The 14,793-nt window shown below is 49.6% G+C and overlaps 1 protein-coding gene across 1 annotated transcript; it reads left to right on the top strand.

Moving 5' to 3' along the window:
- On the top strand, nt 1-8,946 carry LOC114805398 (butyrophilin subfamily 1 member A1-like). Its single transcript, XM_029057221.2, has 7 exons — nt 1-13; nt 2,541-2,888; nt 4,844-5,125; nt 6,398-6,514; nt 7,109-7,129; nt 7,231-7,257; nt 7,755-8,946. Exons 1-7 carry the CDS (start codon nt 1-3, stop codon nt 8,420-8,422), a joined length of 1,476 nt encoding a protein of 491 aa, XP_028913054.2. The 3' UTR covers nt 8,423-8,946.
- Nucleotides 8,947-14,793: the final 5,847 nt, after the last annotated feature.

Genomic DNA, 14,793 nt, shown 5'->3' with positions numbered 1-14,793 from the left:
ATGCTAGGTTCAGGTAAGAGTTTCTTCTCTCCATCCCCTATTTCCTAGGATGGGGACTTTCAGAGAAATAAATCCAATCCCTGGGGCTCTCTAGTCTGAATATTTCAATTCAGATAGCAGGTTCAAAGGCCATGGAAAAGGGCCCATCCCATCTTAGTTCAAGATGCAGTCTTCAAAGCTGGGATAAAGAGTGGCTTTCTCATTTTTTTAAATAGTATTTGTTAAGAGCTTACTATGTGCTGGACACTATTCTAAAGGCTAGACTAGATAGAAGCTAACACATGGGGTTCACAGTCTTAATCCCTATTTATAGATGAAGTAACTGAGGTGCAGTTAAATGAAGTGTTTTACCCAAGGTCACATAGCAGACAAGTAGTGGAGCTCGGATTAGAACCCAGCTCCTTCTTTCATTCATTCAGTCGTATTTATTGAGCAATTACTATGTGCAGAGCACTGTACTAAGTTCTTGGAATGTACAATTTGGCAACAGATAGAGACAATCCCTGCCCAATAACGGGCTCACAGTCTAAATTGGGGAGACAGACAGCAAAGCAAAACAGAACAAAACAAAACAAGACAACATCATCAAGATAAAAAGAATCAAGGAGATATACACCTCATTCACAAAATAAATAGGGTAATAAATACTATATACAAATGAGCACAGTGCTGAGGGGAGGGGAAAGGGGAAGAGCAGAGGGTTGGGTGGGGTAGGAGCAGAGGGAAAGGGGGGCTCAGTCTGGGAAGGCCTCCTGGAGGAGGAGAGCTCTCAGTAGGGCTTTGAAGAGGAGAAGAGAGTTGGTTTGGCGGATGTGAGGAGGGAGGGCATTCCAGGACAGCTGAAGGATGTGGGCCAGGGGTCGATGGTGGGACAGGTGCAAATGGAGGACAGTGAGGAGGTGAGCGGCAGAGGAGCGGAGTGTATGGAGTGGGCAGTAGAAAGAGAGAAGGGAGGTGAGGTAAGAGGAGGCAAGGTGATGGAGAGCTTTGAAGCCTAGGGAGAGGAGTTTTTGTTTCGGGAAAAGGTTGATAGGCAACCACTGGAGGTTTTTGAGGAGGGGAATGACATGCCCAGAGTGTTTCTGTAGGAAGATGATCAGGAAAGCAGAATGAAGAATAGACTGGAGTGGGGAGAGACAGGAGGAAGGGAGATCAGAGAGGAGGTTGACACAATAATCCAGTCGGGATATTATGAGAGCTTGTACCAGCACGATAGTCATTTGGAGGGAGAGGAAAGGGCAGATCTTGGTGATATTGTGAAGGCAAGACCGGCAGGTGTTGGTGACAGATAGGATGTGTGGGGTGAATGAGAGAGCAGAGTCAAGGATGGCACCAAGTTTGCGGGCGTGTGAGATAGGAAGGATGGTCATGCCAGCCACAGTGACAGGGAGAGAACAGGGTTTGGGAGGGAAGATAAGGAGCTCAGTTTTAGACATGTTGAGTTTTAGGTGGCGGGGAGACATCCAGGTGGAGACGTCCTGGAGGCAGGAGGAGATACGAGCCTGGAGGGAGGGGGAGAGAACAGGAGAGGAGATGTAGTTTTGGGTGTTATCTGCACAGAGATGATAGATGAAGCCGTGGGAACAAATGAGTTCACCAAGGGAGTGAGTGTAGATGGAGAATAGAAGAGGGCCAAGAACTGACCCTTGAAGAACCCCTAAAGTTAGGGGGTGGGAGGGCGAGGAGGAGTCCACAAAGGAGACCGAAAATGAACGGCCAGAGAGATAAGAGGAGAACAAGGAGAGGACGAAGTCCATGAAGCCAAAGTGAGATAAAGTGTGGAGGAGAAGGGGATGGTCGACAGTGTCAAAGGCAGCTGAGAGGTCGAGGAGGATTAAGATAGAGTCAGAGCCATTGGATTTGGCAAGAAGGAGGTCAAGGGTGACCTTTGAGAGAGCAATTTCAGTGGAATGGAGGGGACAGAAGCCAGATTGGAGGGGGTCCAGGAGAGAGTTGGAGTTGAGGATTTCAAGGCAGCGAGTGTAGACAACTTATTCTAGGAGTTTGGAAAGGAAGGGTAGGAGGGAGATAGGATGATAACTGGAAGGGAAAGTGGGGTCGAGAGAGGGTTTTTTTAGGATGGGGGAGACATGGGCATGTTTGAAGGCAGAAGGGAAGAGGCCATTGGAGAGTGAGTGGTTACAGATCGAAGTTAAGGAGGGGAGGAGGGAAGGGGCGATAGTTTTTATAAGGTGAGTGGGAATGGGGTCGGAAGCACAGTGGAGGAGGTGGCACTTGCCAGGAGGGAGGAGATCTCCTCTGAGGATACTGCGGGGAAGGATGGGAAAGTAGGGGAGAGGGTTGGGAGTGGGGGGGATGGAAAAGGGGGAGGGGTGACTTTGGGGAGCTCAGACCTGATAGTGTTAATTTTCGTAATGAAGTAGGAGGCCAGATCGTTGGAGGTGAGGGATAGGAGAGGGGGAGGAATAAGGGGCCTGAGGAGAGATACCTAGGCCTGTGCTCTATATAGTAGACCATACTGCTTCACATCCCATTAGGGTCTATCACAACTCCCTTCTGATTGTCTCCCTTTGTTCCAGTTCAGTTTGATGTGATTGGATCTACCAAGCCCATCCTGGCCCTGGTTGGGGAAGATGCTGAATTACCCTGTCACCTGGAACCCAAGGTGAACGCTGAGTTCATGGAGGTGAGGTGGTCCCGATCCTCAACCCTTAAAATTGTGCACCTGTACAAGAAAGGAGAGGACCAGTTTGGAGAGCAGATGGAGGAATATCGAGGGAGGACTACGTTGTTGAGAGATGCCATCGCTGTTGGGAGTGTAGCACTAAAGATACACAACATCAGCATCTCTGATGGTGGAGAGTACCGCTGCTGTTTTAGAGAATCCTCCTTCTCCGATGATGTTGATCTGATCTTGCAGGTTGCAGGTGAGTGGCTGGTTTGGTCCTGTGGCTCTTTTTCACTGTGACCAATGAAGGATATTCATTCATTCATTCAATAGTATTTATTGAGCGCTTACTATGTGCAGAGCACTGTACTAAGCGCTTGGGATGAACAAGTCAGCAACAGATAGAGACAGTCCCTGCCGTTTGACGGGCTTACAGTCTAATCGGGGGAGACGGACAGACAAGAACGATGGCAATAAATAGAGTCAAGGGGAAGAACATCTCATAAAAACAATGGCAACTAAATAGAATCAAGGCGATGTACAATTCATTAACAAAATAAATAGGGTAATGGAAATATATACAGTTGAGCGGACAAGAACAGTGCTGTGGGGATGGGAAGGGAGAGGTGGAGGAGCAGAGGGAAAAGGGGAAAAAGAGGGTTTTTAGCTGCGGAGAGGTAAAGGGGGGGCGGCAGAGGGAGTAGAGGGAGAAGAGGAGCTCAGTCTGGGAAGGCCTCTCGGAGGAGGTGAGTTTTAAGTAGGGTTTTGAAGAGGGGAAGAGAATCAGTTTGGCAGAGGTGAGGAGGGAGGGCGTTCCAGGACCGTGGGAGGACATGGCCCAGGGGTCGACGGCGGGATAGGCGAGACCGAGGGACTGTGAGGAGGTGGGCGGCAGAGGAGTGGAGCGTGCAGGGTGGGTGGTAGAAAGAGAGTAGGGAGGAGAGGTAGGAAGGGGCAAGGTGATGTAGAGCCTTGAAGCCTAGAGTGAGGAGTTTTTGTTTGGAGCGGAGGTTGATAGGCAACCACTGGAGTTGTTTAAGAAGGGGAGTGACATGCCCAGATGGTTTCTGCAAGAAGATGAGCCGGGCAGCGGAGTGAAGAATAGATTGGAGCGGGGCGAGAGAGGAGGAAGGGAGGTCAGAGAGAAGGCTGACACAGTAGTCTAGCCGGGATATAACGAGAGCCTGTAGCAGTAAGGATATTTCTCTCCCAGTCTCAGGTCCCATTGCAGTCTGTCCTATGTTTGCCCTGAATCCCCTGCAGAGTGTCCACTCCCTCTGCTCAGGGTCAACCCTGCTGTCTCCAATCCACAGCATGGTCCCAGGCAGCAAGGCCCCATGCACTGTTACCTTGGAAACTTATCCTTGGGTCAGTCTCTCCTGGAGTCTGATATGTGGTGAGTTTTCTTTTGATGGGGAGTAAGCTTGGAGCTAAGATAAACTCAGTGGTGGAGCTCTTGCTTTGTTATAATGAATTGATTTGACCCAGGAAATGTGGTTGATTGGTTTATTCTGCAGCCTGGCAGCCCAACCCTGTGACTGGCTTTAGAAGTGTTAGATTCCTCCTGATAATTTCTGAACCCTGCCATGCTAAAAATAATAATAATGGTATTTGTTAAGCACCTACTATGTGCAGAGCACTGTTCTAATTGCTGGGGTAGATACAGTATAATCAGGTTGTCCCACGTGAGGCTCACAGTCTTAACCCCCATTTTACATTTTACATTTTACAGAGAAGCAGCATGGCTTAGTGAAACAAGCTCAGGTTTGGGAGTCAGAGGTCATGGGTTTGAACACCTGCTCTGCCCCTTTTCAGCTGGGTGATTGTAGGCAAGTCACTTAACTTCTCTGTGTCTCAGTTCCCTCATCTGTAAAATGGGGATTAAGACTGTGAGCCTCACGTGGGACAACTTGATTATACTGTATCTACCCCAGGGCTTAGAACAGTACTCTGCACATAGTAAGCGCTTAACAAATACCAACATTATTATTATTATTTACAGATGAGGTAACTGAGACACAGAGAAGTTAAGTGACTTGCCCAAAGTCACATAGCTGACAAGTGGCGGGGCCGGGATTAGAACACACGACCTTTGATTCCCAAACCCGTGCTCTTTCCACTAAGCCATGCTGCTTCTCATGGCTGTCTCCCTTGCCACAAGACCTGCCCTCAGGATGGGTTCTAGAGGACTCAGGCAGATCTCTCCTTCCCCAGCTCTAGGTTCCAACCCCCACATCCACCTGGAGGGATACAAGGATGGAGGGATCCAGTTGGGGTGCTCGTCAGCCGGATGGTACCCTGAGCCCCAGGTGCAGTGGAGAGATGCCAAGGGAAAGATGGTCCCATCCTTGTCCAAGTCCCAACCCCACACCCTTAACGACCTGTTTGGTGTGGCATCCTCTGTGATTGTCCAAGAAGACTCTGTGGGAACCATAACCTGCTCCATCCGGAACCCCCTCCTCAACCAGGAGAAGGGGGCAGTGATTTCCATAGCAGGTCAGTGTCATTCCCAACCACTTCTCCAGAAAAGGAGATGTCCATTGGGCAAGGACTTGGACAGGACTGAAGATGAACCATTGTCCCCCCTCCTTCCAACTGGCACCTCAGACTCTGTCCTGGGTCCCAAGGGATGGATTTCTAGCCCAGTTTGCCCATTGTTTTGTGGGGGGGGTTTAATGGTGTTTATTAAGCATTTACTATGTTTCGGGCACTGTACAAAGCACTGGAGTAGATTCAATCTAATCAGGTTGGACACAGTCCCTGCCCCACGTGGGGCTCACAGTCTTACTCCCCATTTTACAGATGAGGTAACTGAAGCACAGAGAAGTGAAGTGGCTTGCCAAAGATCACACAGCAGACAAGTGGTGGAGCGAGATTAGAACTCAAGTCCTTTTGACTCCAGGCCCATGTTCTATCCATCAAGTCATGTTGCTTCTCCTACGCATTTCAACTCCTTCTCTCACATGTCTCTCATATGATGATTCTGGGCTCCCTGTATCCCCAATCCCTTTGGGCTCCCAATCCTGGCACCTCCCCAGGAAAGACTGATGTAGGGCTGAAGTCATTGCCTCTGCTGCGTGTCCTCCGAATGGATTGGAAGAAGCACTCAGCATGGACATGGGCGGCTCCCAGAAGCACTATCAATCAATCAATCAATCAATCAAATAACTGAGTTTACTGAGTGCTTTCTGTGGGCAGAGCACTGTGCTAAGTGCTTGGGAGAGTATTTCCCTGCACACAACGAGTTTACAGTCTGGAGGGGGAGACAGACTTTAATATGAATAAATAAATTACTGATATGGACATAAGTGCTGAGGAACTGACAGAGGGGAGAAAAGGGAGAAAATCCAAGTGCAAGGGCCCTGCATAAGGGAGAGGGAGAAGAGGAATCAAGGGCTTAATCGGGGAAGGCCTCATAGAGGAGATGTGTTTTCAATAAGGTTTTGAAGGTGGGGAGAGTGATTGTTGGATATAAAGAGGGAAGGCCTCCCAGGCCAGAGGCAGGAGGTGGGCAAGGGGTCAGTGTCTAGATAGACGAGACTGAAGTACAGTGAATAGGTTGGCATTAGAGGAGTGGGTTGAGTTGCAGTAGGAAATCATGGAGGTACAGTAGGAGGGGGCAAGATGATTGAGTGCTTTAAAAGCCTATGGTATGGAGTTTCTTTCTGTTTGATGCAGAGGTAGATGAGCATCCATTGGGCCCAGGGAAAAAAAAGCTGGATTTGCCCCTATTTTTATTCAGTGTCAATCTCAGGGATTCCATTTCAGCTTCCTTTTTCCCACGGGCCTCTCCTTCCACGGTGGCTTTGTCTGTGATCCTGTTCATGCTGGTACTACTCATCGCTGGAGGCCTTTATCTCCTCAGGAAACTGCAGAGGGAAAAAGGTAAAAGAGGGGCATTTTCCTGTGAACTCCACATTCCTACAGGGGGAGGTGGGCAGGCAGATTGGATGAGGAGTAGAGGGGAAAGAGGCAAGTCAGATCCCAGAGTTTCCAGCAGCCTAGGGAAAATGCCAAGTCATCATTTCTCACCTTTCCCTCCCAACCACAAATGTCTATTAAGTTTTTCCCTGGGAAGGATTCACATCTGGCTGGGACAATTCTCAAATATGGTCAGATGCTGGAGAACAGGATCAGGGTCCCTGGATCACTAGTTCCGGTCTGAAGCCCACCATTCCCCATCTATGTCCTGCAGTCACCCCCATTCTACTGCCCAGTTTCCCCAGTGCGAACACGATCCCAGCAGAGCGTGGAGATCTGAGCTCTGGGAGATGGTGACTGATACCAAACCAACTGACTCTTCCGTGAAATTCCAGGGATAATGTCACCATTTTGAATCCATGAGTCATTACCTGGGCAATGAAGATTCTTTCCAAGAGACCAGGCTCCTGCTCCATGACCCAGAGAGAGACTCCAACCCCGCCCATGCCCAGTTCTCCCTGTCTTAAAGGTGCCTGCCTTATTTCTGTTCCTTTTCAGGGAAAATCCAGGCCAAGCTCAGTAAGTTTTGTGTTTCCTTCATTTTTCCCCATTTACTTTTTGTTAGTGTTTATGTCCTGTCCACCAGCCTGGTGACGTTTCCTCTCTCTGTTCTCTTATAGGCTGGAGGTTGGCCCAGTTACACGCTGGTAAGTGACTGATATTTTCAGTCAGCAAGAAAGTTATTTTTTTTCAGTGGAATTTGTTTAGAATTTATGATGTGCCAGATACTGTACTAAGTGCTGAGGCTTACTTCAGTACAGTACAGAGTTTAAAAAACACTAAGGTTTACATCAGAAAATTCCAACCGCCACTTCCCTGGCCTACCATACCATCAGCCCCATCAGCTAAATTGGAGGTAGGGGCATTCTCCCTGAGGGGAGCTAGCTCCACAGGGTAGGATGCAGTGTGCTCTTGCTCCACCAGCACCAAGAGAGGAGAAAGGAGATTTTCCCCGGGTTCTCCAAGAGAACTGTGAGAATTTGGCCTCATCCAGGACTACACCTTATTGGGGTGCTAAAAGGTCGTGAGTCACCCCTTTGCATCTTGGGAAATGCAGACTTTCTCTGCTTTTCTGCATTTCCCTTGTTAATTTCCATCACTCCCAGATCTCAGTCTAACACTGATGCCGGCACTCCCTCTGCAGTGGATGTCACTCTGGATCCCAACACGGCTCATCCCGAACTCATCCTATCTGAGGACCTAAAACGCGTGACACGTGGAGACACCCGACAAACCCTACCTGACAACCCAGAGAGATTTGATGTCTTCCCCTGTGTGCTGGGCCACGAGGGCTTCACCTCGGGGAGGCATTACTGGGAGGTGGAGGTAGGGGACAGGAAGTCCTGGGGTCTGGGGATCTGTAGGGAAGATGTGGCAAGAAAGTGGTCATCCTCCGAGTCACCTGAGAATGGATTCTGGGCTTTGGAGTTATATGAAAATGAATACCGGGCTCTCACCTCCCCCCGGACTCCTCTCTCCCTGACTGAGCCCCTTCGTCGAGTCGGGGTTTACCTGGCCTATGAGGCTGGAAATGTCTCATTCTACAGAGGGACTGACGGATGCCTCATCTACACTTTCCCCCATATCACCTTTTCTGGGACACTCCGGCCTTTCTTTCACCTTTGGTTCTATGACCCAACCCCTATGAGCATCTCCTGTGTTCCATGGAGTTTGAGGGAATCCCTGATTCTGCCCCCTCTCAGGAGACCTCAGAAACCCTCTCCAGAGGCAGGACCAGCCTCAGTCACTCAGAAGGGGGATCCCCTCCCTGGAGTTGATGCCCCATTGCTCCCCCCACCAGCCCAGACCTGAGGACCTCCTTCCCCTTAGGGAGCTGCCCACCCCCTGCCCCCTGCAGCCCTCCATCCCCTCCCAGGGCTGCAGCTGCCTGTGTCCCCACTTCCTCTGCTGCTCCCCCTAGGCAGGGCCAGGCTGGGGGTCACTCTCTGCTGATACTGTTTCCAGGGGAGGGTCCCCACTTGGGGGCCACTGTGATGGTTTTACTTAAACCTCAAATAGATCCTGAGGCCTGGCCCTCCAGCCTAGATTGCCCTAGGGCTACAAGGATACCTCATCCATCTGCTGATGGCACCCAGGGAAAGGGGGAACCCCACTGGCTGTCACCTTCAGGCAAATTAATCAACCAATTATTGGCTTTGATTGAGCAACTACGGAGTCCTAGGTTCTATGCCAAGCACTTGGCGGGAGTCCCTCAGTAGCCAGAAACATCTTTTCCTGCCCTCAAGGAGTTTCCAATCTAATGGGGGAGAGGGGCAGATTCTACATGTTTTTCTCCATTTTCCCAATCTGTAAATAAAGGAGGAAGTTTCTGCATAGATTCTTGGATTCATCTTTCCTGCTTACCAGGACCACCAGGGCAGAGAGGGACCAGCATGGTCAGCCTAATTACATGGGACAGTTCCATTCATATGGATGGAAGAGAAACAATGTTGTCCAGTGGATAGAGCACGGTACTAGGAGTCAGAAGGACCTGGGTTGTGATCCCGGCTCCACCACTTGTCTGCTCTGTGACCCTGGGTGGGTGACTTAAATTTCTCTGTGCCTCAGTTGCCTCATCTGTAAAATGGGAATTTTCACTGAGAGCTCCATGTGGGACAAGGACTTAGTCTAACCTTGTACCTCCCCCTGTGCTTAGTAATAATAATGTTGGTATTTGTTAAGTGCTTAGTACAGTGACTGGCACATAGTAAGCTGTTAATATCAGGAGCAGCTGCCCAGAGTGAGTGGCGGGGTGAGAAGAACCCCCCCGCCCCGGGCCGGAAGGGGGTACCAAACCCCATCAGCCAACTATTCTGGTTTGGGGTTCCACTCCGGAGCTATGACGTCCACCCCATGGGACCATCCGGGCACTGCAGCACCCGCACAGGACCAATCTGGAGGCTGAGACATGCCCCTCCCATGCAAAACACTGCCTCTGGTGTTATCATGCTCTCTTCTGACCCTTACTCTAGACTCAAGACCAAGGGTTCCCTAGTCACTTCTGGAGATCCCCAATTCCTGCCCAGGGCTTCAGGTCTCATGTGTCCCCCTCACCCCTTTGGTCTAGCCATTCCAGGAGGCTTCTGGGGCCCCTGACAACAGCAGGGAGGAGGAGGAGGAAGTCACAGAGGGTTTTGGGAATTGCCCTGAGTCTGGGCCTCAGGAATGGAGCCAGCTCTCTCCTGGGCAGGAGGTACCTAAGACCACAAAGAATGTCAGGTCACTTACCCATATGTACTGGGCCCTGCTCCACCCTGCAAGAGAACAGAGGGAGAAGATGTCACTAAGCTGGTGGAGGAGACACAAACACCAACATGAAAGAAATGGAAGAAACACAGCACTTATTGAGCTTAATCAGGAGTTTTTCTGAAAAGGAATAGAAATAAGGCGAGACCCTTCAGAACCAGAGAACTGGCCCTGGGGTGGGAGGGGGTGAGATTTCAGGTCAGAGGAGTCTCTTCCTAAGATGTGCAACAGAGGACTGACCCTTGGGAAAGAATTCCCACTGCCCAAAGAAGGATCCGTGGATATGGAATGGTGACCACTGTCCCCAAAATCTCCAGAAAGAGGCAGTTCGTTCGGTATCCACTGGCATCTCCCAGCGCTCAGATCTTCACATTCCACTGCACCTGTGTCCGCACTAGGGAACTGGTCAGCAGAATGGCAGTAGTGAGAAGAAATAGATGGGTAGTGGTGGGTACCAGTTTAAACCAGAGAGATGGGAGCTGGGATCTCTCCTCACTAATGTCTCCCCACTCCCATGAGTGACAGTTGACACAGACACAGGGTCAGTTGGTCCCTTCTCTGAGGGAAAGAGAATGCCAGACTGTGGGTTGTTGGTGGGAGGGTGAGGTTGAGGGTTGACTTGTGACCAGCCTGTCTAACTTCCTCTCCCACTTTCCCTGCAGCAATGGGGATGTCTCAGGTATATTCTTGTTCCTTTACTTTTGTCCCTGTCGTGTTTCCAAATAAATGTTTCCAATTACTGCTCCCAGTAATGAGCAGATGCAGAAAAGGAAGTGTCACTCCCAGGGCCACCATCAAGGACTAAGCTCTCGGGAAGAGGGGAGCTGTAATAAAATTCCAAATTATCCCTTCAGAGGGAAATATAGGGCAATTCCAGCCCCACAGGAGTTAGAGCCCTGTAGGAGGGGGCATGACCCGGGTCCCCACGTGCTAGCTGTGTCTCTCCTCCAAACCAAGCCCAGAGCCGAGGGTAGTGGCAGTGACTTCTGGACTCCTCTCTCCTCTCTGGGGTGGCTGGGGCTGGGGACCCAGTGGTTTGGGGAACACAGAGAACTCACTGTCTCCATGGGGAAGAGCAAAAGGTGAGTGTTTCCCTGACCAGGCTGGGATGGGGTGAGGGGACAGTGGCACTGGGGAGGAGAAGGAGACTCTCATGATTCTCCAGGGAGAACATTGGGTCCTTGGTTGGAGGATCTGGCTCTCCTTCTCTCCATTCTCAGTATTCAAGTGTTTCCTCCAGCACAGGATCCCATGGAACCAGGTAAAGGGTGCGTCTCCTCATCTCCCACACCCCACATCCACCCTGCCAGTGAAGGAGCAGGGAGAGGGGCAGCAGTACAGCACCCAGGGTTCTCACCAGGGGAGAGAAGGGTGGGAGGGAGAAGATGACCCTGACTCTGTTCCTACCTTGGCCTAGACCCTAATTCCCTCTAACCTCACTCTAAACCTCCATTTTCTGTTTCTCTAACCCGTGAGCCCATGCAGACCTCTTCTTTCAAAATATAAGGGGGGTGGGTGTGTCTTTATTTATTGAAGGCTTTGTGTGCAGAGCACCCTACTAAGTGCTTGAGAGAGTACAACACAGTAGAGTGGTGTGGCCTAGTGGGAAGAACATTGACCTAGGAGGCAAAGGGCCTGGGTTCTAATCCCAGCTCTACCAATTGTCTGCTCTTTGACCTTGGGCAAGTCACTTAACTTCTCTGTGCCTCAGTTAACTCTCCTGTCAAGTGGGGATTAAGACTGTGTTCAACCTGAGGATCTCGTATGTACCCCAGCCCTTTTTACAGTGCCAGGCACATAGTATGAGCTTAAAAAATACCATTTAAAAAAAAGTAGAGTTGGTAGACATGATTCCGGTCCTCAAGTAGCTGGTGAGTCAATTAATGGTATAAATTAAACACTTATTTTGCACAGAACACTGTACTGAGTGCTTGAGAAATTACACTACAAGAGAGTTGGAAAACGTGATCCCTGCCTATAAAGAGCTCACAGTCTAGTCAGGGAAACAGACATTAAAATAAATAAAAGAGGGGGGAAATGGCAGAGTACAGGGGGATGGAAATAAGTGCTGTGAGGTCAAGTGTGCGGTGAGTATCTAAGTGCTTCATGGGAACAGGCCCAATTTCATAGATCTTAGCGATGTGAATTTAATAAGTCTTAAAAGATGGGGAAAGTAGTGGTGTGTTGGACATGAATGGGGAGGGACTTTCAAGCAGGAGGGAGGACATGGGCAAAGGAACAATGGCAATAGAGATGAGATTGAGGTATAGGGAATAGGTGGGCATTAGAGGAGTGAAGTGGGTGGGCTGGGTTGTAGTGTGAGATTATTAAAACTAGGTAGGAAAGGAAGAGTTGATTATAAGCCTTAAAGCCCCTTCTGCTCCTCCAACCTTAGACAGTGAGCCCATGTGGGACATTGATCGTGCCTTACCTGCTTATGTTGTATACACCCCAGTCCTTAGTATAGTGCTTGCCACATAGTGACAGTTATTATTATTATCACTATTATTATTATTATATTTCTTAAGTGCTTATTTTGAATCAAGTACTGTATTAAGCACTGGGGTAGATAAGATAATCAGGTCCTATGTGGGGCATGCAGCCGAAGTAGGAGGGTGAACAGGAATTGAGTCCCCATTTTGTAGATGAGGGAAATGAGGCAGAGAGAAGCTAAATGACTTGCCTAAGGTCACAGAGCAGACACGTGGTGGAGCTGGGATTAGAACCCAGGTCCTCTGACTCCTAGGCCCAGGTTCTTTCTTTTAGGCCACGCTATTAATTTTATTTTTATTACTATTTTTAGTGCCTCCCAAGCCTTACTGCAACCCACTCCAACCTTACCTCACCCATCCCTCCCTAATCCTCCTTGACCCCATGTGCCCCCTGATCACTTTCCACCTCCATGGAGCATAATCAGATCCAGATGTAGCTTTTTCCTATCATAACGAGGTAGGGCTGAGACCACCAGAACCTGCCACAGTGCTACACAGCCCTAGGTCAGGAGAGACCCCCAACATTAAAAAACACAAATGTCTTTTGGGGAAAAGTCAGTCTAGTAGGTGCAAGAAGGGTACCCTACCCTGAACCTCATCTCAGACCCAAGATACTGGTAATCACAGGAATCCAGTCCAGAAACAGCCCCAGGAAGAGACTGACACATGTAGAGTGTTCCATGGATGGAGAAGGGCTGCCTGTGGCTAAGTAGGGGATTGGGGGCAGCAGGATGGGACCCCAGGCAGAAGTGGACACGGTAGAGTCTTGGAATAGAGGGGGATTCTGGGTAGGAACAGGTCAGTCTACGAGGCTGCCTGAGATTGGGAGAGTAATGTGCCCCACTGGTCACAGTGTAAAACCAAATACTCACCAAACAGCTGCAGCCATTATCTTCTTGCAAGCCATTATCAAAAGAGCACTGATACTGCCCCTGATCAGAGACTCTGACACTGTGTATTCTCACAGCCACATTCCCATAATCCACGGTGTCACTCACCAACTCCATCCTCCCTCGATACTCCTCCATCTGCTCTCCAAACTGGTCCTTTCTCATACAGGTGTACGATGTTAGAGAAAATGGACCAGAACCACCTCACCCACATGTCCTCAGCGCTCATCTTGGGGTCCAGGTAATGGGGTAACTCAGCAACTTCCCCCTCCAGGACCAGGATGGGCTGGACTGGTCCAGACACAGAAAACTGAACTGTAACAGAGGGAGATAGAGAGGAGCTGGGACAGGGGTCTCACTGGTAGGGAGAGACCTCCGTGTCCCAAGGGGAAGGGCAGAGACTCTGAAGGTCTCCAGGGCATCATAAGAAGCAGCATGGCATTGTGGATAGAGCACAGGCTTGGGAGGCAGAAGGTCATGGGTTCTAATCCTGTCTCCACCACTTGTCTGCTGTGTGACCATGGGCAAATCACTTCACTTCTCTGTGCCTCATTTGACTCATCTGTAAAATTGGTGTGACTGTGTGCACCATGTGGGACAGGGACTGTATCCATCTTGATTTGCTTGTATCCATCTCAGTGCTTAGTAAGTGCCTGGTTCACAGTAAGCGCTTAACAAATACCATTATTATGACTATGGTTATTATCATTATGATGATCCTGAGCTGAGAGCAGGCACACAGTTCCTTCGTCTTTGATCTCTGGAAAGAAACATGCAGACTACGGACATATAGGGTCCTCTGAACCATCCCCATTTTGCAGTAAGGGGAATAGAAATTCCTACCTGAGCCCATTGTGAGAAGGTGGAAAAGAGGAGGAGGATGATGAGGTATCTGGATGTGTAGAATTCTGGGAAAACTACCATCTTCTTCAGTGCTGGGGCCATAGAGAAACAATGGTCATTCAGTCAATACCTGTCACTCACCATCAGAGAGCCAGATAGAGGCTGGGACATGGGGCACACAGCAGTGGAAGACTCCTGGTCCTGACATTGGTAGGGATCAGTTTCCTGTCACATGTACCATCAATTCTCCCAAACCAAATTTCCAGCTTCAGGAGCCCAGATACCAATCTGCAACATCCCCTGGCCACCCCTAGGCACTCCCAGCCTCTGTCCCTCAGGATGACTCAGGGAGATGATTTGGATCTGCTCTTCACTTTGACACAGGTGGCAGGGTCAGGACTCCGGCCCCTTGACGGGTTCCCCTGGACATTCACAGTAGCAGGACACTGACCTTAGAGTTGGTGGTTTGAGATTAGAGGTCAAGGGTCAGCAGGAGCTCCAGGATGGTTCCACTGTCTTTACTTGATGTTTCTAGAATTAAAGTTTAGAATTAATAGCAGAAAATGCTATTAAAAGCGGGTCCGAACTATGGACCAGGGTCTGCAGAGGTCCCACCCCAGGGAATTGGTTTTTATCAGAATGCTACAACTTCACTCTATCTCCACAGCCACTATAGTAATGAAAATAAACCAGTGTGGCCAAGTGGAAATAG

The sequence above is a fragment of the Ornithorhynchus anatinus genome, unplaced genomic scaffold (genome assembly GCF_004115215.2).
Source record: "Ornithorhynchus anatinus isolate Pmale09 unplaced genomic scaffold, mOrnAna1.pri.v4 scaffold_687_arrow_ctg1, whole genome shotgun sequence".
Taxonomy (NCBI): Eukaryota; Metazoa; Chordata; class Mammalia; order Monotremata; family Ornithorhynchidae; genus Ornithorhynchus; species Ornithorhynchus anatinus.
The sequence above is the reverse complement of the archived record's forward strand: the minus strand, read 5'-3'. Positions and strand labels throughout refer to the sequence as shown.

Coding starts and splice junctions, on each gene's coding strand:
- LOC114805398 (XM_029057221.2), top strand. Junction 6,515..7,108: donor GAAACTGCAGAGGGAAAAAG/GTAAAAGAGGGG, acceptor GTTCCTTTTCAG/GGAAAATCCAGGCCAAGCTC. Junction 7,258..7,754: donor GTTGGCCCAGTTACACGCTG/GTAAGTGACTGA, acceptor CTCCCTCTGCAG/TGGATGTCACTCTGGATCCC.